Source organism: Salmo salar, chromosome 02 (assembly GCF_965601325.2).
Source record: "Salmo salar chromosome 02, fSalSal1, whole genome shotgun sequence".
NCBI classification, from domain to species: domain Eukaryota; kingdom Metazoa; phylum Chordata; class Actinopteri; order Salmoniformes; family Salmonidae; genus Salmo; species Salmo salar.
In genome coordinates this window covers 13,037,357-13,062,564 of record NC_138292.1, presented here as the reverse complement: position 1 = coordinate 13,062,564, position 25,208 = coordinate 13,037,357, and the positions used below count along the sequence as shown (strand labels likewise).

The following is a 25,208-nucleotide window of genomic DNA, read 5'->3' as shown; positions in this document are numbered from 1 at the left end:
TTTCAAGTGCGCGTCACCAGGAGTGCTGATCTAGGATCAGGTCTCTCCTGTCCATGTTATCTTATTCATAGTGATGTAAAAGGCAAAACTGATTGATCGTAAATCAGCACTCCTACTCCGAGACCCTTGATACATACGGCCCCTGATCACAAAACAGCTTCAAAAGATGCCAATAGACTCGATACAAAACTCAAATCTTTTTTTGAGGCTAATGTCAATAAGAGCTTCAGAGATAGTGGATTATGTTCCAGATACATAGTCTAGATCCTAAATGGCACTCCCTTTCCTATATAGTGGACTGCTTTTGACTAGGGGCCCTGGTCAAACGTAGTTAGTATAAGTAGGGGATAGGGTGCCATTTGGGACAAAGAGGGTGTGAGCTGAGAACAGTAGGATCTCCCAGGTTCTGGTTCTGACCCAGGTCTTTAAGCAGAGACTCCCAGGTTCTGACCCAGATCTTTAGACAGAGACAGGGCCTCCCAGGTTCTGGTTCTGACCTAGGTCTTTAAGCACAGACAGGGTCTCCCAAGTTCTGGTTCTGACCTAGGTCTTTAAGCAGAGACAGGGTCTCCAAGATTCTGACCCAGATCTTTAGACAGAGACAGGGCATCCCAGGTTCTGGTTCTGACCTAGGTCTTTAAGCACAGACAGGGTCTCCCAGGCTCTGGTGTTGACCCAGGTCTTTAAGCAGAGACAGGGCCTCCCAGGTTCTTACCCAGGTCTTTAAGCAGAGACAAGGCCTCCCAGGTTCTTACCCAGGTCTTTAAACAGAGACAGGGTTCTCCCAGGTTCTTACCCAGGTCTTTAAACAGAGACAGGGCCTCCCAGGTTCTTACCCAGGTCTTTAAGCAGAGACAGGGCCTCCCAGGTTCTTACCCAGGTCTTTAAGCAGAGACAGGGTTCTCCCAGGTTCTTACCCAGGTCTTTAAGCAGAGACAGGGTTCTCCCAGGTTCTTACCCAGGTCTTTAAACAGAGACAGGGCCTCCCAGGTTCTTACCCAGGTCTTTAAGCAGAGACAGGGCCTCCCAGGTTCTTACCCAGGTCTTTAAGCAGAGACAGGGTTCTCCCAGGTTCTTACCCAGGTCTTTAAAACAGAGACAGGGCCTCCCAGGTTCTTACCCAGGTCTTTAAGCAGAGACAGGGCCTCCCAGGAGATGAGCGCTCCACCACCATCATCCATGGCCCCCTGGCCCACATCCCAGCTGTCCAGATGACCACTGAGCAGCACCACCTGAAGGGGGGGGGGACAGACAGCATACCTAGGATTAGTGATGAGAGAAAAAAAAAAAAAAAAAAAAAATTAGATAGTTACCGACATATTTTTTATGCTACATCGTATCGACAATATTATTTTTGCTCTAGTTGGCGGTACCTGCACCAAAAGCTATTTTTCCTTCATAGCTTGTTCTCCATCTTCTTTTTAAATAGGGAGCCAATTTGTTTTCAGCACTTTTATTTTCATGACTGATCAAAACTTGTTTTCTCATGGCTCTCTCTTGTCCCTCAGCAGCAGACATACAGTATGGTGAGCAATATGTCTGGAACATCGAATCACAATAAAATCACAGTATCGAATCGCAATACATATAGAACCGCAACACGTATCGTATTGGTACCTAAGTATGGTGATAATATCGTATCGTGAGGTCCCTGGCAATTCCCAGCCCTAGCTGAGATCACTACTAAGTTACATGGATGATCAATACAATCATTCATTATAGTGTAGGTCAGACAGAGGTTTGGTTTCAAAGCAAGAGTGATGAACCGGAAAGTCCAGGTTTCACCCTCGGTTCTCTTGGACAACAATGTACTGTAGCCAATAGCTACGGAGGGGTCAACAACCAGTAGGATCCTACTAATGATAAAATGTCAAAGGAGGATGCCAAAGGTGTTAAAACAAAAAACACCGTAGCACCACGTGAATGAGGGCTAGCAGACCTGGGCTCTGTAATACGTTACATACTGGAGATCAGTACAGTCATTATAGGCCACAGGTTTCAAAGGAAGAATGGTGAACTGGACATTCCAAGCTAAAGAATGCAATATTTCACCCGTGGCTGTCTGGTACTACAATGTAGTGTAGCTACATAGGGGTTCAACAGTCAGCATCCTACTCAGTGTGCATCCCAAATGATACTGTAGGGAATAGGGTATCTAGTGCCCTCCTTTTCCCCAGAGCTTTATGGGATATCAAATCAAATGTTATTGGTCACATACACATGTTTAGCAGATGTTATTGCGGGTGTGGTGAAATGTGTAGCGAAATGTAGTCAAATGTCTAAGGAGAACGTCAAAGGTGTTCACAACATAAATATAAAGAAACAAAAAAGTCTGCAAAAATATTATTCACTTCACAATGGTCAGAAGAGAAAAATAAGTTTGAGAACAAACTTTTCCAGATGTAGTCTGTCGTCGGTAGACATGGGAGTGTGCCATACAGAGAGGGAGGAGGGGGGCCGATGGGGGTGAGCTTTATGTGTAGACGCTGAAAATAAACCAAACTACCCCCCATCACTCAGTGTGTGCCATGTGTTAAAAATATCTCCTTCTTCCATGAAGAGGACTTCAAGTCTTCAACCCGTCTCTTGTCCAAGAGACAACACAGGAGTATGCAGAGTCATTGGTATGGATTTTGGTGGGAATATACTGTAGACTCACTGATCGTGGCTAAAAATAACCAGAATGACCTCCAATAGGACATGATTCAACAGCTCCCATTGTTACGCCACTAAATAGTTGAATGAGTTAAATACCAATCAAAAGAAACTAGGCCTGAGTGTGAGTCCCAAACCCCTCGATGATGACGAGTAAACTAGGACTGGCAGAATGAGTCCCAAACCCCTCGATGATGACGAGTAAACTAGGACTGGCAGAATGAGTCCCAAACCCCTCGATGATGACGAGTAAACTAGGACTGGCAGAATGAGTCCCAAACCCCTCGATGATGACGAGTAAACTAGGACTGGCAGAATGAGTCCCAAACCCCTCGATGATGACGAGTAAACTAGGACTGGCAGAATGAGTCCCAAACCCCTCGATGATGACGAGTAAACTAGGACTGGCAGAATGAGTCCCAAACCCCTCGATGATGACGAGTAAACTAGGACTGGCAGAATGAGTCCCAAACCCCTCGATGATGACGAGTAAACTAGGACTGGCAGAATGAGTCCCAAACCCCTCGATGATGACGAGTAAACTAGGACTGGCAGAATGAGTCCCAAACCCCTCGATGATGACGAGTAAACTAGGACTGGCAGAATGAGTCCCAAACCCCTCGATGATGACGAGTAAACTAGGACTGGCAGAATGAGTCCCAAACCCCTCGATGATGACGAGTAAACTAGGACTGGCAGAATGAGTCCCAAACCCCTCGATGATGACGAGTAAACTAGGACTGGCAGAATGAGTCCCAAACCCCTCGATGATGACGAGTAAACTAGGACTGGCAGAATGAGTCCCAAACCCCTCGATGATGACGAGTAAACTAGGACTGGCAGAATGAGTCCCAAACCCCTCGATGATGACGAGTAAACTAGGACTGGCAGAATGAGTCCCAAACCCCTCGATGATGACGAGTAAACTAGGACTGGCAGAATGAGTCCCAAACCCCTCGATGATGACGAGTAAACTAGGACTGGCAGAATGAGTCCCAAACCCCTCGATGATGACGAGTAAACTAGGACTGGCAGAATGAGTCCCAAACCCCTCGATGATGACGAGTAAACTAGGACTGGCAGAATGAGTCCCAAACCCCTCAATTATGATGAGTAAATATGATCCTCTTCAACATTAATAACCTTTACCACTTTGCACTGCTGGTTTTTCCCAAAAATGAACTCCCAAAACTAGAGCAGGAAATCAAATGCATAGGCCTAATATCTTTTCCCTGAAGTACATTTATTCGTTTTTACCAATACCTCAAAGTTGGCTTGGTTACCATGCCAACGGACGCATGCCGTCAGAAAACCCTTCAGACTAATCATGGAAGCTGATGTATCAGGACCTTCACACACCAAGGTTTAAAGTTTAGGCTAAATCAAAATGGAACACACTTTCTCCTTTGAAAATAGTTTTCATACTCTGACAAATTCAAAAAGAGAAGAGCCTCGAAATCTAAGCTGAGGAATTTCCCCAGTGAACAGTCTAAAATATATCTACAATAAGTCAGATAAATCATATCTACCCATCGTCTTCTCCATTTGTGAGTTATGATGAACTACACACTATTGCCCTCACATCCTGCTGCTGCCACTACTATACTACTACCACCACTACTGTACTGCTGCTACTACTACTACTACTACTACAGCTACAACAACTACTACTATACTGCTGCTACTACCACTATTGCTACTATACTGCTGCTACTACCACTACTATACTGCTACTATACTGCTGCTACTGCCACTACTATACTGCTGCTACTGCCACTACTATACTGCTGCTACTGCCACTACTATACTGCTGCTACTGCCACTACTATACTGCTGCTACTGCCACTACTATACTGCTGCTATACTGCTGCTACTGCCACTACTATACTGCTGCTATACTGCTGCTACTACCACTACTATACTGCTGCTACTACCACTACTATACTGCTGCTACTACCACTACTGCTACTATACTGCTACTACTACCACTACTATACTGCTACTATACTTCTGCTACTACCACTACTGCTACTATACTGCTGCTACTACCACTACTATACTGCTACTGCCACTACTATACTTCTGCTACTACCACTACTGCTACTATACTGCTGCTACTGCCACTACTATACTGCTGCTATACTGCTGCTACTGCCACTACTATACTGCTGCTACTGCCACTACTATACTGCTGCTACTACCACTACTGCTACTATACTGCTACTATACTGCTGCTACTACCACTACTATACTGCTGCTACTACCACTACTGCTACTATACTTCTGCTACTACCACTACTGCTACTATACTGCTGCTACCACCACTACTATACTGCTGCTGCTACTATACTGCTGCTACTATACTGCTGCTACTGCCACTACTATACTGCTACTATGCTGCTGCTACTACCACTACTGCTACTATACTGCTACTACTACCACTACTATACTGCTGCTACTACCGCTACTGCCACTACTATGACTACAGCCACAACAACACTGCTGCTACTACCGCTACAATACTGCTGCTACTACCACCACTACTATAATGCTGCTACTACCACTACTATTACTACAGCCACTACAATTACAACACTGCTGCTACTACTACAGCCACTACAGCTACTACTTTACTGCTGCTACTACCGCTACAACCACTACTGCTACTATACTGCTACTATACTGCTGCTACTACCACTACTATACTGCTACTATACTTCTGCTACTACCACTACTGCTACTATACTGCTGCTACACTGCTGCTGCTACTATACTGCTGCTACTGCCACTACTATACTGCTGCTACTACCACTACTATACTGCTGCTACTACCACTACTATACTGCTGCTACTACCACTACTATACTGCTGCTACTACCACTACTATACTGCTGCTACTACCACTACTGCTACTATACTGCTACTACTACCACTACTATACTGCTACTATACTTCTGCTACTACCACTACTGCTACTATACTGCTGCTACTACCACTACTATACTGCTACTGCCACTACTATACTTCTGCTACTACCACTACTGCTACTATACTGCTGCTACTGCCACTACTATACTGCTGCTATACTGCTGCTACTGCCACTACTATACTGCTGCTACTGCCACTACTATACTGCTGCTACTACCACTACTGCTACTATACTGCTACTATACTGCTGCTACTACCACTACTATACTGCTGCTACTACCACTACTGCTACTATACTTCTGCTACTACCACTACTGCTACTATACTGCTGCTACCACCACTACTATACTGCTGCTGCTACTATACTGCTGCTACTATACTGCTGCTACTGCCACTACTATACTGCTACTATGCTGCTGCTACTACCACTACTGCTACTATACTGCTACTACTACCACTACTATACTGCTGCTACTACCGCTACTGCCACTACTATGACTACAGCCACAACAACACTGCTGCTACTACCGCTACAATACTGCTGCTACTACCACCACTACTATAATGCTGCTACTACCACTACTATTACTACAGCCACTACAATTACAACACTGCTGCTACTACTACAGCCACTACAGCTACTACTTTACTGCTGCTACTACCGCTACAACCACTACTGCTACTATACTGCTACTATACTGCTGCTACTACCACTACTATACTGCTACTATACTTCTGCTACTACCACTACTGCTACTATACTGCTGCTACACTGCTGCTGCTACTATACTGCTGCTACTGCCACTACTATACTGCTGCTACTACCACTACTATACTGCTGCTACTACCACTACTATACTGCTGCTACTACCACTACTATACTGCTGCTACTACCACTACTATACTGCTGCTACTACCACTACTGCTACTATACTGCTACTACTACCACTACTATACTGCTACTATACTTCTGCTACTACCACTACTGCTACTATACTGCTGCTACTACCACTACTATACTGCTACTGCCACTACTATACTTCTGCTACTACCACTACTGCTACTATACTGCTGCTACTGCCACTACTATACTGCTGCTACTACCGCTACTGCCACTACTATGACTACAGCCACAACAACACTGCTGCTACTACCGCTACAATACTGCTGCTACTACCACCACTACTATAATGCTGCTACTACCACTACTATTACTACAGCCACTACAATTACAACACTGCTGCTACTACTACAGCCACTACAGCTACTACTTTACTGCTGCTACTACCGCTACAACCACTACTGCTACTATACTGCTACTATACTGCTGCTACTACCACTACTATACTGCTACTATACTTCTGCTACTACCACTACTGCTACTATACTGCTGCTACACTGCTGCTGCTACTATACTGCTGCTACTGCCACTACTATACTGCTACTATGCTGCTGCTACTACCACTACTGCTACTATACTGCTGCTACTACCACTACTATACTGCTGCTACTACCGCTACTGCCACTACAGCCAGCCACACAACACTGCTGCTACTACCGCTACAATACTGCTGCTACTACCACCACTACTATAATGCTGCTACTACCACTACTATTACTACAGCGACTACAATTACAACACTGCTGCTACTACTTTACTGCTGCTACTACCGCTACTACCACTACTGCTGCTACTACTACTACTACACTGCTGCTACTACCACTATACTGCTGCTACTACAGCTACAACAACACTACTATACTGCTGCTACTGCCACTACTATACTGCTGCTACTACTATACTGCTGCTACTACTGCCACTACTATACTGCTGCTACTACTACTATACTGCTGCTACTGCCACTACTATACTGCTGCTACTGCCACTACTATACTGCTGCTACTGCCACTACTATACTGCTGCTACTGCCACTACTATACTGCTGCTACTGCCACTACTATACTGCTGCTACTGCCACTACTATACTGCTATTGCTAGTGCTACTACTCCTGCTATTGCTACTGCCATTGAAACACCCAATCAGTATTTCTACCTTTCAGACGAGAAAATAAATTAGTGCCAGAAAAGAGGGAGGAGAAAGAAGAGGTTTTGATAAATTACAGAGGAAATAACCTCCTTGTGTGCAACATATCTTCCAATGTCCAGGAATTAGCCTTGGTTTCCTACATCTAAGAAAATAAGAATCCTGTGACCGGTTTCTTCTTCTGTTTATTCTGTATTATTCAGGAACAAACTCAGGTATAGTTGCTGTGGCAACAGACAACAAAGGTTACTTGATCCTGAGCACTGTGGGAACTCTGATTTTCTTTAAGGTTTGTTTGAGCAGAGATGATTTTGATGAAAACATATTCAGGATACCAAGCAGAGAAACTAAGCAAAGTAAAATTAAACATGTCACTCTTCAGGCCACTTATCGCAGACTCATTTGCCGATGTCAGGTAACTTGATATGTAATCTATACTATGAGTCTGGGAATCTGGCCTTATGAACCATATAGGAGTAAGCAAGACAACAGTAGCCTATATGACATGTGTAGCAGAAGAGCATCATCGTAAGGCTCGGACACACCGGTAACATTTGCCAGCCCAGAGTACTTAGCAGCTTTGAACAGAGTGCTGGCCATAATTTGCAATCCGATTCTTAGGTGGTCCCTAAAAACACACCGCGCCGAACGGCAGACAGACAGCAGCGGGTGGTCCCTAAAACACACCGCGCCGAACGGCAGACAGACAGCAGCGGGTGGTCCCTAAAACACACCGCAACGAACGGCAGACAGACAGCAGCTGGTGGTCCCTAAAACACACCGCGCCGAACGGCAGACAGACAGCAGCGGGTGGTCCCTAAAACACAGCGCGCCGAACGGCAGACAGACAGCAGCGGGTGGTCCCTAAAACACAGCGCGCCGAACGGCAGACAGACAGCAGCGGGTGGTCCCTAAAACACACCGCGCCGAACAGTAGATGAATGGCAGATCATCATTCGGTGCGTTGTGTGTGTGGTCCCTTAGGCCTATATTGTGTAGCCAAACTAAAGTGAAAATCTTCAGTGTTTGTCAGAGAAACTAAAGTCCTCAACTTGATTCCCAGTGTACCGTAATTTCCGGACTATTAAGCGCACCTGAATATAAGCCGCACCCACTGAATTAAAACATTTTTAAATGATTTTGAACATAAATAAGCTGCACATGTCTATAATGTGTAATAATGTATAATGCCTACCGGTACATTGAAACAAATGAACTTTACACAGGCTTTAATGAAACACGGCTTGTAACTAAAAATAAAAAATTTGCAGTAAGCTTTAGTTGTCTTTTTGCACGGAGTCAAATCCTCACGCTGCTGTTTCCAACGTCTTCCAGCGTTCGATTTAATCTAAACAGTAAACAAAAAAGTTGTTTGACCTTAACCCGTTCGGCAATTTCATTGGTCTAATGAAAGCTTCATGCCGCCAAAAAACTGAGCATGTCACAGAATGTGATTTTGGAGAAAAAAAAATTGAAAGCGGGAAAAATCCATATATTAGCCGCGTCATTGTTTAAGCCGCAAAGTTCAAAGCCTGGGAAAAAAGTTGCGTGGACTTCCCTGGCTGCAAGCACTTTAAAGTGGGGGAGAGATTCAACTTTAGCTAAACAAACTTTCATGCACAAAGGTGTAACATATGAATCACATTTTAATTGCAGCTTCTCTGGGTATTTTTGGCAGGCAGAGCCCACCAGCAGTTGCAGTCAGAGTAGAGGTGTCTGCTGGGGTTAGCAGTGTAAATAATGGGATTCCCACACGCCTTGTTAAATTGTTCTGGCCCTTCACAGGACCTCTCACACAATCTACTTTAGGTATGTTACGCTTCATAGATACAGTGCATTCGGAAAGTATTCAGACCTCTTGACTTTTTCCACATTTCGATACGCTACAGCCTTATTCTAAAATAGATTAAATAAAAAAATGTCTTCATTAATTTACACACAACACCCCATAATAATGCAAAAAAAGGGTTTTAGAAATGTGTGCATCCTGTTCCCATTGATCATCCTTGATATGTTTCTACAACTTGGAGTCCACCTGTGGTAAATTCAATTGATTGGACATGATTTGGAGAAGAAAAAAAAAAAACACACACCTGTCTATATAAGGTTCCACAGTTGACAATGCATGTCAGAGCAAAAACCAAGCTATGAGGTTGAAGGAATTGTCCCTTGAGCTTCGAGACAGAATTGTGTCGAGGCACAGATCTGGGGAAGGGGACCAAAACATTTCGGCAGCATTGATGGTCCCCAAGAACACAGTGGCCTCCATCATTCTTAAATGGAGTAAGTTTTGAACCACCAAGACTCTTGCTAGGGCTGGCCGCCCGGCCAAACTGAGCAAAAGGGGGAGAAGGGCCTTGGTCAGGGAGGTGACCAAGAACCCTATGGTCACTCTGACAGAGCTCTAGAGTTCCTCTGTGGAGATGGGAGATGGTTGTCCTTCTGGAACAATCTCTACAACACTCCACCAATCAGGCCTTTATGGTAGAGTGGTCAGACGGAAGCCACTCCAGTAAAAGGCACGACAGCCCGCTTGGAGTTTGCCAAAAGGCAAACTCCAAGCGGACTCTCAAACCATGAGAGTGCGCTCAAAAGGACTCTCAAACCATGAGAAACAAGATTATCTGGTCTGATAAAACCAAGATTGAACGCTTTGGACGGTGAAGCATGGTGGTGGCAGCATCATGCTGTGAGGATGTTTTTCAGCGGCAGGTTTATTTTTTTTATTAGGATCCCCATTAGCTGTTGCAAAAGTCCACACAAAACATAATACAGATCATCAATAGACAAGAAGAGCTCAAGGACAGAACTACAGGGACTGGGAGACTAGTCAGGATCGAGGGAAAGATTAACGGAGCAAAGTACAGAGAGATCCTTGATGAAAACCTGCTCCAGAGTTCTCAGGACCTCAGACTGAGCCAAAGGTTCACCTTCCAACAGGACAACGACCCTAAGCAAACAGCCAAGACAACGCAGGAGTGGCTTCAAGGACAAGTCTTTGAATGTCCTTGAGTGGCTCAGCCAGTGCCCGGACTTGAACCCGATCGAACATCTCTGGAGAGACCTGTCATTATGGGGTGTGTAGATTGATGAGGGGGGAAAAAAACTATTTAATCCATTATAGAATAAGGCTGTAACTTAACAAAATGTGGAAAAAGTCAAGGGGTCTGAATACTTTCCGAAGTCACTGTATAGAAATGCATCACTGTCACAGTAGAGCGGTACAGAATCATGGGATTAAATAACAGTTTAAACAGATTAAATCTGTGATTGGTACAACCATTTTTGCATATATAGCCAAAGATATTCTCGGGTCATAAACAGCCACCCTGAATATAAAGTCAAATCAGACGTTTTGTAACACATTTCTCGATGCTTTGATGAGAACAAGCCATAGGTTCACAAGGGATAACTGAGTGTGAGTTGAGCCTGTGAAATACATTATGGGGTCACGCTAGCACTTCACTTCCAGTTTAATACCACTAATGAGAATAAGGCAGGGGTTTTAATCACTAGTATAACGTCTCTGCCATGGTTCAACATCCAGTACTCCAGATGGTGCATGGTTCAGGTAGTACGAGCAGTGAGGGAGATTAGCCTAACTACTGCTATAAGATTCAAATGATTTGGACAGACAGGCCACCTCTTGTTCAACACAACAAAATGGCCTGATCAGCTCAGATGAGCCATAAATTAGGTTCTATTAATTGTTAAGTGTAAAACAAACGTGCAAGCCAAGTCATTACAGTGCTTGAGGACTGCTGCTGCAACCACAACTTTAGTCTATTTCAAAGTTGAACACAGCTTGGTTAAAGACGCACTATGGAAATGTACAGTGAGGGAAAAAGTATTTGATCCCCTGCTGATTTTGTACGTTTGCCCACTGACAAAGAAATGATCAGTCTATAATTTTAATGATAGGTTTATTTGAACAGGGAGAGACGGAATAACAACAACAAAAAATCCAGAAAAACGCATGTCAAAAATGTTATAAATTGACTTGCATTTTAAATGAGGGAAATAAGTATTTGACCCCCTCTCAATCAGAAAGATTTCTGGCTCCCAGGTGTCTTTTATACAGGTAACGAGCTGAGATTAGGAGCACACTCTTAAAGGGAGTGCTCCTAATCTCAGCTTGTTACCTGTATAAAAGACACCTGTCCACAGAAGCAATCAATCAGATTCCAAACTCTCCACCATGGCCAAGACCAAGGAGCTCTCCAAGGATGTCAGGAACAAGATTATAGACCTACACAAGGCTGGAATGGGCTATAAGACCATTGCTAAGCAGCTTGGTGCGAAGGTGACAACAGTTGCTGCGATTATTCGCAAATGGAAGAAACACAAAAGAACTGTCGTATTCTCGGTTTCCATCTCCATCCTTATCTATTTGTAGCAATGTGATTTACATTATGTTTGGCAAGCATTTTATTTGTTGCGGCCCCCAGGAACTGACAGGCAGTGAATACGATTTCCCCCCCACAGTAGTGATGCAGTTGCACATTGTGTCGGTTTGACGCTGGGCATCTGCAGCCTGCTGATGGGTGACAGCCCAACACAGGCAGGGCACATCATGGAGACAATGGAGAGACACATCATGGGCTCAATTTTTATTCTACAACAAATGCTTTTCCATTTCCCCACATTCATACCACGTGGTAGCCAACTCAATATGCAAATTAAATTGTTAGGCTAGTTTACAGCAGTGTTGTAGTGTGAAATTCCCATCCAATGTAAAGCATTGGGACTAAAGAGAAGCTCTACATGTAATCCAGTATCATGTATAAGTTCTACTACAGCCTTGATGTGTCATGACTAGTGGCTCCTCAACTAAGTGGTCAGAGGCCTATTTATTCAAGCTCTGACTGCATTATTGGCACAAGAAGAAATTGAGCTGAAGGGAACCATAAAGAGACATTGATGTTAGTCATCTGTGTCTGAAACCAGATCTTGGACCTCGAGACAAAATGATTCATACAGGCCAAAGAAAGACAGGAAATAAGGTCAACAATTCCACCGGTTTCATTTCCTGCCCACAGATAAGAGCAGCAGTTGCTTTCACAGTAATGTGTATGGCTCTTGTCCTTTATAACCTTGTGATTGCACGGCTTTAATTCACATTATTGAGATGTCATAATAAAATGTGACATTTTAAAGCAGAGTCGAGGACGCTGAGCTAGGCTTTATGTAGTGGGCTACTCAACACATCACAGCTGCTACTCAGACTTTGTAGGTTGATGTTGTAGGTTGATGTTTTGGGGTGTGAATTTAACACACCGGTCTTCAGTGTTGGAGCTGAGGAAACATTAGGCAAGACATAAAAATATATAAATAAAAACCTAAAAGATACTAATTTGCATTCAAGGCTCATATCTCATGCTTCATCTACAGTACATAACTTTAGAAACACGGTTCTGGGCAAAAAAAAAGACATCACCCTTGTAGGGTTTTCTGGATGATTCAGTGCCATTACTAAGTGAGAACCGACTGGCTCTGAAAAAGGCATTCGGTCCGATACCAGAGGAACCTAAATCACAGCTCAGTCCAAGAGTCGAGCACATATTACTATTTACTATGAACCTCCAAATGCCTAGACAAGGAATTTATACACAGGCAGCACTTGCTTTTATCACTTTTACAGCAACAGTTGATAGATGTGACCACTGTGTCATTGTCTACAGAGAATGGTAGCCAATAGGCTGACTGATAATTGAAGAGGCTCCTCTCGACCCCATTAAGGAAATAGCCAGGCTGAATCCCAAATAGCACTCTATTCACCAAATAGTGCACTACTTTTGACCAGATCTCTATTGGCCCTGGTCAAAAGTAGTGCACTATAAAAGGGAATAGGGTGCCATTTGTGACGCAGACCCAGCCAAAGGTTATGTTTGCTCATAAAAAATGCGTTCCTTGGAGTTACGCAAAACACATTCCATGGACCTGACTAGGCCGACTCAGAGCCGACACAGTGAATATTTGCTCATCTCTGGAGAGAGACCAATGTCAGCTAAAGCACATGGCCAAGGTATATGCCAGCTAGCTAACACCAAAGTTTCCAGGCAAATCCAGAGGGTCATTCTTAGTGTGGCTGACACCAAACTCCAAGTCCTCCTGTCTTCAGAGTCTGGAAAGGCTATTTTGATGTTGGCAGCACAATGCTTTGACAAATGAAGGGGATGTGCTTTTTTACTGATTGGTTCTTCTGTGTCTTTCTCACTCAAACCAACTTGGACAAAATAGTTTGACAACCTTGTTTGTAAGGCTTTTAAATCTCAACCGTTAATCTTTTCCAATGATGAAGACATGGAGGTCTCATGGTATGGTGGGGTCTGCAAAATAGGTCAACTTTGAGCATCTCTTGAATGTTTTGGCATACCCTATAGACACTTATACACATTGTACATCCATCTAAGTCCATTCCTCCTCTGAACTGCTTGTTGAATGGGTTCATGCAGGAATCTAACCATCACATGCTCTGACTCACAAATCAGCAGCCAGCAACAACCTCAGCTAAACCCACCCATGGGGTTTACAACCTCAGCTAAACCCACCCATGGGGTTTACAACCTCAGCTAAACCCACCCATGGGGTTTACAACCTCAGCTAAACCCACCCATGGGGTTTACAACCTCTTTCTACAGTAAGAAAGACATCAATATTTAAAACCAGAGAACCGGGCCTCGGGACGAGACCCAGTCGTCCAACACATGATGCACCTAAATAGGCTTGAAGGACAAGAGAGGATGGTGATGCTGAGGGGCTGTGCTGCGTCTGGGCTCAGCAGCCATGAAGATGGAGAAATAAAACCCCATTTCCCTATGTACTGCACTACTTTAGGCCAGGGCACATAGGCAGTGCACTACATAGGGATTATGAGGCCATTGAGGAGGCAGACTCACCCTCAAGAACAGAACAAACCCCGGATGGCAGCAGCGAGGGAGAGATCTACAGTTACTAGGATGTCTAGGAGAGGAGGGATACCACAGGCAGGTAGAAAGCACACCCAGGGTCATAGAAAAATTTGCTTTTTCAAATACTTTGAGGATTTGATGGAGCATGCAATGAAGTGTGTCAGATGGGCAGGGTATGACCTTTTGGAACAAATCCCTAGAATCCATAAACACCCCCCAAGGAGGCATGCTTGTCATTTCTGAAAGACAGGTGGCCTCTCAATTCTCGCTAGTTGTGCTAATATTGTGCAGTTTCTAGTAAAGTATCAAGGCTATTATTGATAGGCAGAGGCTGTTCAACACAGTGGAGTTAATGACAGGTTATGACAGGGCAGAAGACGTTCAACACAGTGGAGTTAATGACAGGTTATGACAGGGCAGAAGACGTTCAACACAGTGGAGTTAATGAGGGGTTATGACAGGACAGAGGCTGTTCAACACAGTGGAGTTAATGACAGGTTATGACAGGGCAGAAGACGTTCAACACAGTGGAGTTAATGACAGGTTATGACAGGGCAGAAGACGTTCAACACAGTGGAGTTAATGAGGGGTTATGACAGGGCAGAAGACGTTCAACACAGTGGAGTTAATGAGGGGTTATGACAGGACAGAGGCTGTTCAACACAGTGGAGTTATTGAAGGGTTATGACAGGGCGAGTCCCAGAGGACAGTAGCCTACCAAAGAAATGGAATCATTAGAACGGACATAGAACCTCTTCCCATTCTAGTGATTCCATTTCTATGTAGCCTAGCCAACGAATGGAGGTACCCTCCCTACTATTATCTCTACTACAGGTCCCATACTGTGTGCCACAGACAACTATTATTATTAGAGAAAAAAAAAAATTACATGACAAATAATACCTGGTACTCTTAATGTAGTACATTGGGCCATATAGGGAAAGTGGATCTAGTTTTAATAAAATATAGCCTATGCATGTCTTGTTACATAATTATATTAGGCCAACATGTATATAGAATAATTATATATTCTCAGCAAAGAGCACAGCTAAATGTCTAAATCTAAAGCTTTCATTTAGCTGTCAGTGAGAAGATAATTGCCTTGATATATCCTGGTAATTGTACTCTGGTCTGAATGTGGTGCCAGTCAAACTACTGCTGCCTTCACACTGAGGAGAGAGAGCAGCCGAGGATCGATTTGTTCTGCCGGGACAAAAGAGTCCATGAAACGCCTGAGTGACAGATGAAATCACAACACAGACCATTCTGAAGGCTATTTTGTCAGAAGACAAATGACTGAGCAAGTGAATAGCAGGGCTGGGATCAATTGAAAATGAAGGCAGTCAATTCAAAAAGTGATTTTAATTTAAAATTCAAAAATTGAGAAAAAAAATGGAAATAAATAGCTTCTACTCCTCAGGTTATTGAGAAGTCATTGAAAATAAATGCAGTTTTCACATATTTAATTGTTATTCAAGTTTACTTCCTGAATCCAAATAGGCTACATAAACTGGGAATAGATAGAGGAGAACAACTTCTAGTCCCAGCCATACAGCACTGTAGCCTCCACATCAGGAGAAATGAATGAGGCATGTTTATAGCCTACAGTTAGCAACACTGCATAAAACATTTTAGCAAAGGGGAGCTATTCACTTCATGGATAGCGTGTGTCTGTGGGGCGAGGAGCCAACTATGAGCGGACCAGGTGTGGTCACTGAACCTAAGCACAGATGTGGCAGGTCTTCAGAACAAAGGATCAAGCTCATTCTGTGACCTATTATGCTTAGACGTAACCTCAATAAAACTGACCACAATAACCAAAACGGGGGGGAAAAAATTATTTTATAAGACAGTCTTAAAAATACACATACATTGTTTTATTTTATAAAAACAGAATGGAGCTTTCCAGTGTGACAGAGCACATTCTGCACTACTGACAGAAGCTCTTCATTTAGTTATATTTTTGGCTCCGACTTTTCTCTCTGCTTTTAAACTTTCTCTCCGTGAATTTCCGCTGACACGGCCGCATTTGCTTTATTTGTTAGAAAGTTAAAAGCATCTCTAAAGCATTGGAGATAAGGACAGTCAAATTCTGCGTTGAGTGTCTGTGGGAGGGGAGTTAAGTTAAGCTCAGTCCCATTTAGCATCAAACACCGTAAAGAGAATACAGGGTTCTTGGTGTGTAGGGTTGAGAGAGAAAGCAGGGCTGCGATCAGAGCCGTGCTCAGCAGGGAGACATTTGTATGAAATAGGGAGTTACTACCTGAACAGATTAGAATTTTCTGTTGAACTGAGGGGGGGAGGGTGTCTGGAAGGGAGAGGCTGGAAGCAGGAAAGAGGAGGGAGAGGCTTTAGTGTAGTCTGTGTGTGGCATTGTAATGGGCATCACGCATCATTACAGCACAGCCACTCCTCTGACCCAGAAACCCCTGCTTCAAAGACTCCAGAGGAAATGGGCTTGAAGGACAACAGATAACTAGCTCAAAAAACAAAAACAACAGCCTGTCTGAGAAAAGTCAAACTGAAGGAACAAAAGGTAAGTCACGTACATCTATTACTGATAAGACTCAGTAAGGTGAACGTATCTTATGAGTTACAATTTGATTGCTTTAAACTGTCATTGGCCTTTACTTGTCCTTCTGCAAAGTGCTTCTGGCAGAAGGAGATGAATGGAGTATATGGGGATTCAGTAGCAATCTCCTCAGGATATACCCAAGACTTCTCTGTGATAACCTGACACTTGTAGACGAGTCGCGCCTGCAGCCGACTGCCTAGCTCTCCCCTCGAGCCAAGGAAGGTATATCCACAGGGCTTCTGGCTCTGCTCTGGGCTTAGCTAGCTAGAGCTGATAACTCCGCCAGATTAAACATGGCAGTGGAGTCGGTAGAGACTGCGGAGGAGGAGAACGTCCCTCTCCCTCTGTAATTACAGCAGACGAAGGAAGGCGTCCGTCTGTCACCTCACATGTCTGTGGGACGTGAGTAGTGGAACAATGAGGGAAGGAACATCCTCAGTCCTCACCATCACTATCAGCACCAGGCCTGGCTGTGTGACACAGTGAAAAGTCAGACTGAATCCTTCTTTAACCTTGTAAAGACCCATGTAGGCTAACTACTTCAGTAACACATTTGACTGCCATGTGGGCTCAAATAAGTAAAGTGGACCAGACAAGTGTGGTTGAAGTGCGTGAGGGTCTGCACATGCATTAGGAATGGGTAAAAGTTATGTTATACAGGCCTCAGATTTTCCTGGAATAAAGTCAAAGCCTACAATTCCCTTATATATGTCTCCATTATAAAGCCCTCCACTGCAATACCACTGGAGCCCAAGATCTGTACTAGCCCTTCCTGCATATTCTAGGTTATATCCATATAGGGAACTATCAAACAGACTGGTCAACGGTAGTGTACTATATCAAACAGACTGTTGATGATGGAACAGACCAAATCACAGTCAACAGCAAAGTTCACACAGGTTATGCAACTTACACTACAGGACAGAATGGGAACGTTCTCCCAAACCAAAGCAAATATATTTTGGAGGACAGTGTGTCCCTCCCTCCCTACCATAGACAGGTTTCTATTCCTCTTCGTCGGGAGAGGAGACGCTACATAAGACCTTTTGAGGGCTCCACCTTGACAACGCTCATCTAAGCTTCCATGTAAACTACATAAGACGACTTGAGAAGTCAATGTTAAGACCTAGTTCTTTTTACCCACTCAGTGGTTAGAGTGTCCGCCATGAGATTAGAAGGTTGGGAGTTCCATCCCCCACCGAGTCATATCAAAGACTGGGACCCAATGCATCTCTCCTTGGCACTCAGCATTAAGGAGATAGATTGGTGGTCCGGCCCTGCGCTAGACTAGTGTCCTGTCCAGGTGTACTGGTACATCAAGCTGCCTCACTACAGAAACAGGAGATAGACTAGTGTCCTGTCCAGGTGTACTAGTACATCAAGCTGCCTCACTACAGAAACAGGAGATGAGCCGTTACGGCTCTCAAAAGCCAAGGCTCATCCAAGGCTACTTACTTATTAGGCAATGTAGGTCAGAACTCTGAATTGTTTTAAGAGAACAGAACGGTCTCTTCTTTAGAATCTTTTATTGATGACATCAATTACCAAGTAACACATGATTGGAGTGCTCCTCCCTGCCCCATGACTGGATGACTCGGAGTCAGGACAGGACACAGCCAGTGACTCACACTGCTGTGCTAACGCATCATTGACATCTGACACACAGCAGCTAAAGACAGTAAAAAACACTCACACTCAGCGTACTGACACTGTGACTCATACTAAGATTACTGTCACAATGTTTCAATCAATTAACGTGGTATTGGAATGCTTGGCTTAGGGACTTTCCAGAGAAAAGTAAAAGCAGTTTTTGCGTTCGCTAAATGAGTCACCTTCCATACAGAGATGATATCTTCTTCAGAACAGAATGACGCATCAACACAAGACCTGTAGTAGAGCGGAGAACAGATAAAATACCGTTTCCCCCATGTAGCCAAGTGTTCTATTGGCCTAGTCAAAGTTGAGAATAATAGGAAGTGAGGTTTATTACACAGAATGACGTTCCATAGTGTCAGTGTTTCCTAGGGATCCCAGTTGTGTTTTTCCTCTGTAGAGATGACAACCCAGAAAAGGCAGACTAAAGACAAGGAGTCTCTTACGTCAGCAGAGAGAGCTACAGCTACGTTCCTTCCTCCTTACGCAATCTGGGATCCAGTTCAAACAGAGGAAAGGGGGAAAGGGGGAGACCTAGTCAGTTGTACAACGGAATGCCTTCAACTGAAATGTGTCTTCCGCATTTAACCCAACCCCTCTAAATCAGAGAGAGCACCGAAGAAAAGTATTACTGACAGGGCATGGCACTACCGAAAGTCTCAGAGGGCTGGATCTGTTATAGAAGTGTTGAGGGATGCTAGTGACTACAGAATAGCCTCACAGGGCTGGATCTGCTATAGAAGTGTTGAGGGATGCTAGTGACTACAGAATAGCCTCACAGGGCTGGATCTGCTATAGAAGTGTTGAAGGATGCTAGTGCTAAACTCCTAAATCAACCCCTAGTACATCCCCTACTCCCTAGTCACTCCTGTAGATCTGAGGGGATTGAATAATGGGAACATGAGATACAATGAGGGATCCCCTTAGGTGTAGTACTCATTTCAGAATAGATTAATGCTGACAAAACTGTCAGAATGTGACAAATCTCCTTGTCAAATCAAACAAAGAAACATCCTACTGGAACAAATTCATAGCCCTCTTGCTAACAGATCAGAAGCTTAGATAGACAGAAGAGCGTTAGCTACAGCAGAGACAGGATGAAATGGAAAATCTCCGCAAAGAACCCTCGTCCAGGCAGTAGTCTCATCCCAAATGGCACCCCGTTCCCTACATAGTGCACCTCTTTTGATCAGAGCCCTAGGGACCCTGGTCAACGGTAGTGTACTATATAGGGAATAAGGTGACATTAGCGACACAAGCAGTGTCTGGTCATGACTAATGAGAAACTCCATGGACACGGCTCACAGTGTGCTCGGACAAATGCTGTGTAACTGGACAGAACCTTACAGAATGATCCTCCTCTGACTGACATCCCATTGCCGTCCCTTCCTTCTAATTGGCTCCCAGGGGAGAGGAGATTCAGGCCTTCACGCTGCCCTTACAGCGCACACAGAGCATGTGTCAAACCTATGTGAAATTAGTCACCCGCTCCCTCCCTACCTCTGACAGAATACCCTAGTCCTGGTCATACCTCAGTGCATCTGTTGGGGGAAAGTCATGCCTTGTCTATGGATTTGTTGGACTGGATGTACAAGGGAAACAGATGTGACAAATGGCAAAATGGGAGAGGATTGGAATTCTACACATAGAGCAAAAAGCAGCCCCATGCTGTTAGTACATGTTTTAATAATAATTTACTAATTTTTTCAATCTTGTCTCATCGCTTCAAATCCCCAACGGGCTCAGGAGAGGCGATGGTCGAGTCATGTGTTCTCCGAAACATGACCCGCCAGACCACGCCTCTTAACCCGGAAGCCAGCTGCACCAATGTGTTGGAGGAAACACCGTTCAACTGACAACCGAGGTCAGCCTGCAGGAGCCCGGCCCGCCACAAGGAGTTGCTAGAGCGAGATGAGCCAAGTAAAGCCCCCCCGGGCCAAATCCTCCCCCTAAACCAGACGACATTGGGTCAATTGTACGCCGCCCTATGGGCCTCCCGGTCACGGACGGTTGTGACAGCCTGGGATCGAACCCGGGTCTGTAGTGACGCCTCAAGCACTGCAGCGCCTTAGACCGCTCACCACTCGGGAGGTCCTTTTAGTACATTTTAAAATGTTCAAAACTAAATAAGATTGCAAATATGGGTGATTCGTAATGGGACAATTGATGGGTACAACCATCCAACTAGTAGTAGTAATGGGACAATTGATGGGTACAACCATCCAACTAGTAGTAGTAATGGGACAATTGATGGGTACAACCATCCAACTACTAGTAGTAGTAGTAATGGGACAATTGATGGGTACAACCATCCAACTACTAGTAGTAGTAGTAATGGGACAATTGATGGGTACAACCATCCAACTACTAGTAGTAGTAGTAATGGGACAATTGATGGGTACAACCATCCAACTAGTAGTAGTAGTAGTAATGGGACAATTGATGGGTACAACCATCCAACTACTAGTAGTAGTAGTAATGGGACAATTGATGGGTACAACCATCCAACTACTAGTAGTAGTAGTAATGGGACAATTGATGGGTACAACCATCCAACTAGTAGTAGTAGTAGTGGGACAATTGATGGGTACAACCATCCAACTAGTAGTAGTAGTAGTGGGACAATTGATGGGTACAACCATCCAACTAGTAGTAGTAGTAGTGGGACAATTGATGGGTACAACCATCCAACTAGTAGTAGTAGTAGTGGGACAATTGATGGGTACAACCACCCAACTAGTAGTAGTAGTAGTAATGGGACAATTGATGGGGACAACCACCCAACTAGTAGTAGTAGTAATGGGACAATTGATGGGTACAACCATCCAACTAGTAGTAGTAGTAATGGGACAATTGATGGGTACAACCATCCAACTAGTAGTAGTAATGGGACAATTGATGGGTACAACCATCCAACTAGTAGTAGTAATGGGACAATTGATGGGTACAACCATCCAACTAGTAGTAGAAGTCTAAAAGAAAAAGAATAAAACTGTGGTGCACATTAATGTTATCAACTTATATCAATCCTTATTGCATCAATTCAGGCAATTTAACGCATTATGGATTTCTGTCCTCATCGCCCAGCTCTAATTCATCTTAAGAAAGCTTGGTGAGACAACAACACATCACATTCCCTCTACAAAGTAGGCATCAGCAAATTCAGTGCTAGTAGGAAGAGGCGTGGTTATTATTTATTTTTGGGGAGGAGAAAGGAATAGTATCCCCTATTCAACAAATAATCTATATGGGATCCCCTTTAACGTTTCACGGATCAAATAAACATTTGTACAAAAATGGACCTTTATTTAACTAGGCAAGTCAGTTACGGGACGGCCTAGGAATAGTGGGTTAACTGCCTTGTTCAGGGGCAGAACGACAGATTTATTTACCTTGTCAGCTCAGAGATTTGATCTTGCAACCTTTCGGTTACTAGTCCAACGCTCTAACCACTAGGCTACCTGCTGCCCCAGGTAGCCTAGGAAGGGTGTAGCAATTTATACAAACGGTTTAGACCCAACAGGACATTTCTCGTAGCTTACCTGTTCTGGGTGCTCGCTGCCGATGATCTCAGCCACAGTGTTGAAGGAGTCAGCATCAGGGAAGGTCTGGGCGTTCATGGTGAGTCTGACCACAATCCTCTGGCCTCGCTTAGCCATCCTGGCCATCATCATGGCGTCTTCCACTGTGATACAGGCGGTAGGGATCTTCTGCACTCCCTCCTGGTAGTCCTGCCAGCCTGTGTGAGGACTGCAACACAGAGAGACCCATGTTAGAAATTATCAGCAGAAATAGGGCACTGTACTACTTTTTGATTCCCATAAATGACTTATAACACACCTTCAAAAAGTACATTTAAAAAAATATAGAAAGGTGTACTAGAGGAATACAAGTATATGGAATACACAAATAGCTAGAAATGTGGGACAAAAATGACATGCAGTCAGACTAGACAGGAAGAGAGATGGCAACATGTAGTCCCAGCCTTAGTCAAGCATTCAACTAATTGGCATTATAAGGGAAGGGATACATTGGATCATTGTGACCCATCCAGTACCTGTTGATGGAGAAGGGTGTGATGGACCGGATGAGAGTAGCCCACAGCTCCTACTTCAGCTGCCTTGGATGCCCCAATCTCCCTGTACTGCACAGTCTCCTCTTAGCTGACAAAGGGCTGGTTATACACCACGATCTTCCCAATGGCTTCCTTCTGCCTTTTTTTCAGCTCCTCAAAAGACTCCACCACCAGCACCTCTGCTTCAATGCCTGAACCGAAGAGGAGACCGAAAGCAACAAAAAAAGTGACATGCATGGCACAACGGTCTACGGTACTGCATCTCAGTGCTTGAGGCGTCACTACAGACACCCTGGTTCGAATCCAGGCTGTATCCCAACCGGCTGTGATTGGGAGTCCCATAGGGCAGCGCACAATTGGCCCAGCGTCATTCGGGTTTGGCCAGGGGTAGGCCGTCATTGTAAATAAGAATTTGTTGTTAACTGACTTGCCTGGTTAAATAATGGTTATATAAAAATACATCAGTGCACCAGTCGAAGATTCATCTAAATGTCTACACCTTGGCTTGAGTTGGGGCCTAGTAAGTAGTGGCAACACCATCAGCATTGTCTAGGCTTGAGTGATACAACTCATCGCTACAGAACATAGGGGCAGTTCCACGTTAACATAATTACGCTGAGACGCCAAAACCATTGATTTAAAAGTTTAACAAACTATACAACTCTATGCACAATGACTACATTGAACAATTCACACAGTAAAAAAACTAAAAATAACACTTACTGGAAAACAGATGCAAAGTTTGGTAACAGAATTAGTCAAAATCTCCCTCAGTTTTATTCTGTTACCAAACTTTGTATCTGCACAGTTCTTCCTGTAAATTTATTTTTGTAAAATGTTCAGTGGAAATTGCTCAAAGTAGTCCTTGTGTATAGAGTTCTATGGTTTGTTAAACTTTGAAATCAATGGTTTTTGTTTGGTATACATTTTTAAGTGAAAAATATTGAGCGTAATTTCATTACCATGGAATTGCCCATAGGCCTACCTCCTTGGGGTGTAGCCACACTGCTGCCCAGTCCAAGGATGGCCATGGTGTGGTTCCGGGGCTGTAGCATCATGGCGCTCTCCTCTCCCCTGACCCAGTGTGGGATCTTCACTGGTTCTAGATGTACGTTCTCCAGCCCATCCTTCCTCAGGGCACTGAACATGTACTTGATAGCCAGGTCCAGGTTCTTAGAGCCACTGACACGGTTCCCTATTGTATCTGTGAAGTCTGCCAGTCTCTCATAGGAGCGGTTCTGGGCATTGCCATACACAGCCAAGTCTATGATGCTCTTGGCTACCTTTGTATAGCTGGCAATTTCTTCAGCGGTCTCTGGAAATGGCTTTCCACCAGTACTGTGTGGCAAACAGCTACAATGGAGAAATGTGGCCAAAAGAGTCAGTGAGAAAAGGCCACATTGTTTTATCTGCCGGCCCTGCATCTGGAGGCAGACAAGAACATATTAAGGTTATTTACAAATACTTTTCTCGTGACAACAGGCTATTTACGCTAATGCACAGACTGCACTACATTTCCCTAATTTGCTTAAAATATGACAGCACGCTACACGTGCCAGTGTTTACTTCATTACTGTGAACAGAAACGTATTGAGGTATAGCGGAGACAAGTATGGGCAGACTAGAGCTTTTTTTTCAATAACTACAGATTTCAGAGACATTGTTTCGTGTAATTGCAGGGTATTCTTTGGGTGCTCAAATCATTCTTCGTTTTATTAAAACAAATGTGACGTCGATCCATACCAGTCATAGAGTTTATTCGGCTAATTGACGCAGTGAAATGCATAGCAAAACAAGGAAGCAAGCCACAAGCATCCGTATAGCTAACGTTATGTCAGTCGTTGTGATTCCTAACTAGCGAAACATGAAAGGACTTTTAAATTAGGACACAATAAAAAAGAACAAACCTTCCTCTAGAGTTAGTTGGTAAATTGCTGACCGTCTTGACAGATGGAATAATTCACAATATGTTATTCCTTCTAGCTATTTATCAATTTCAAAATAACTTGTGACATTTGAATGACTACGGCAACTCAGTAGGGACAGCCATGCGTTTTCACTTTCGTTGACAATTCCATTTTGCTTTGTTTCTTTACCAAATTGTGATAAAAAAATATTAAATGTAGTCTGCTCTAATTACTACCCTTGATGTTTACTGCGGACATTTTGCTTTTCTTTCTGCATGACTTGGCATGAGCAAACATTTAGCTCACAGCAGCCTGTTTGTTTAGTGTTTTGATCAGAGATCGCAAACTAACAACATCTATATTTTTTACATTTTATTTCAGCTTGCACATGAAATCTGAGATATCACATATGGTATTTGTGCTGCAAGTTCTTACATTTACTTTGTAACAGTGTCAACA

The 25,208-nt window shown here is 43.9% G+C and overlaps 1 protein-coding gene across 1 annotated transcript in view; it reads right to left on the bottom strand.

Moving 5' to 3' along the window:
* LOC106606032 (carboxypeptidase Q) overlaps positions 1 to 24,904 on the bottom strand; it is a 30,921-nt gene extending 6,017 nt beyond the window's left edge. Inside the window, 6 exon segments of the mRNA XM_082959911.1 lie at positions 1,121 to 1,232; positions 22,310 to 22,517; positions 22,825 to 22,865; positions 22,867 to 23,033; positions 23,828 to 24,266; positions 24,750 to 24,904. Coding sequence (XP_082816037.1) covers positions 1,121 to 1,232; positions 22,310 to 22,517; positions 22,825 to 22,865; positions 22,867 to 23,033; positions 23,828 to 24,266 — 967 coding nt within the window. The 5' untranslated portion in view covers positions 24,750 to 24,904.
* Positions 24,905 to 25,208: the final 304 nt, after the last annotated feature.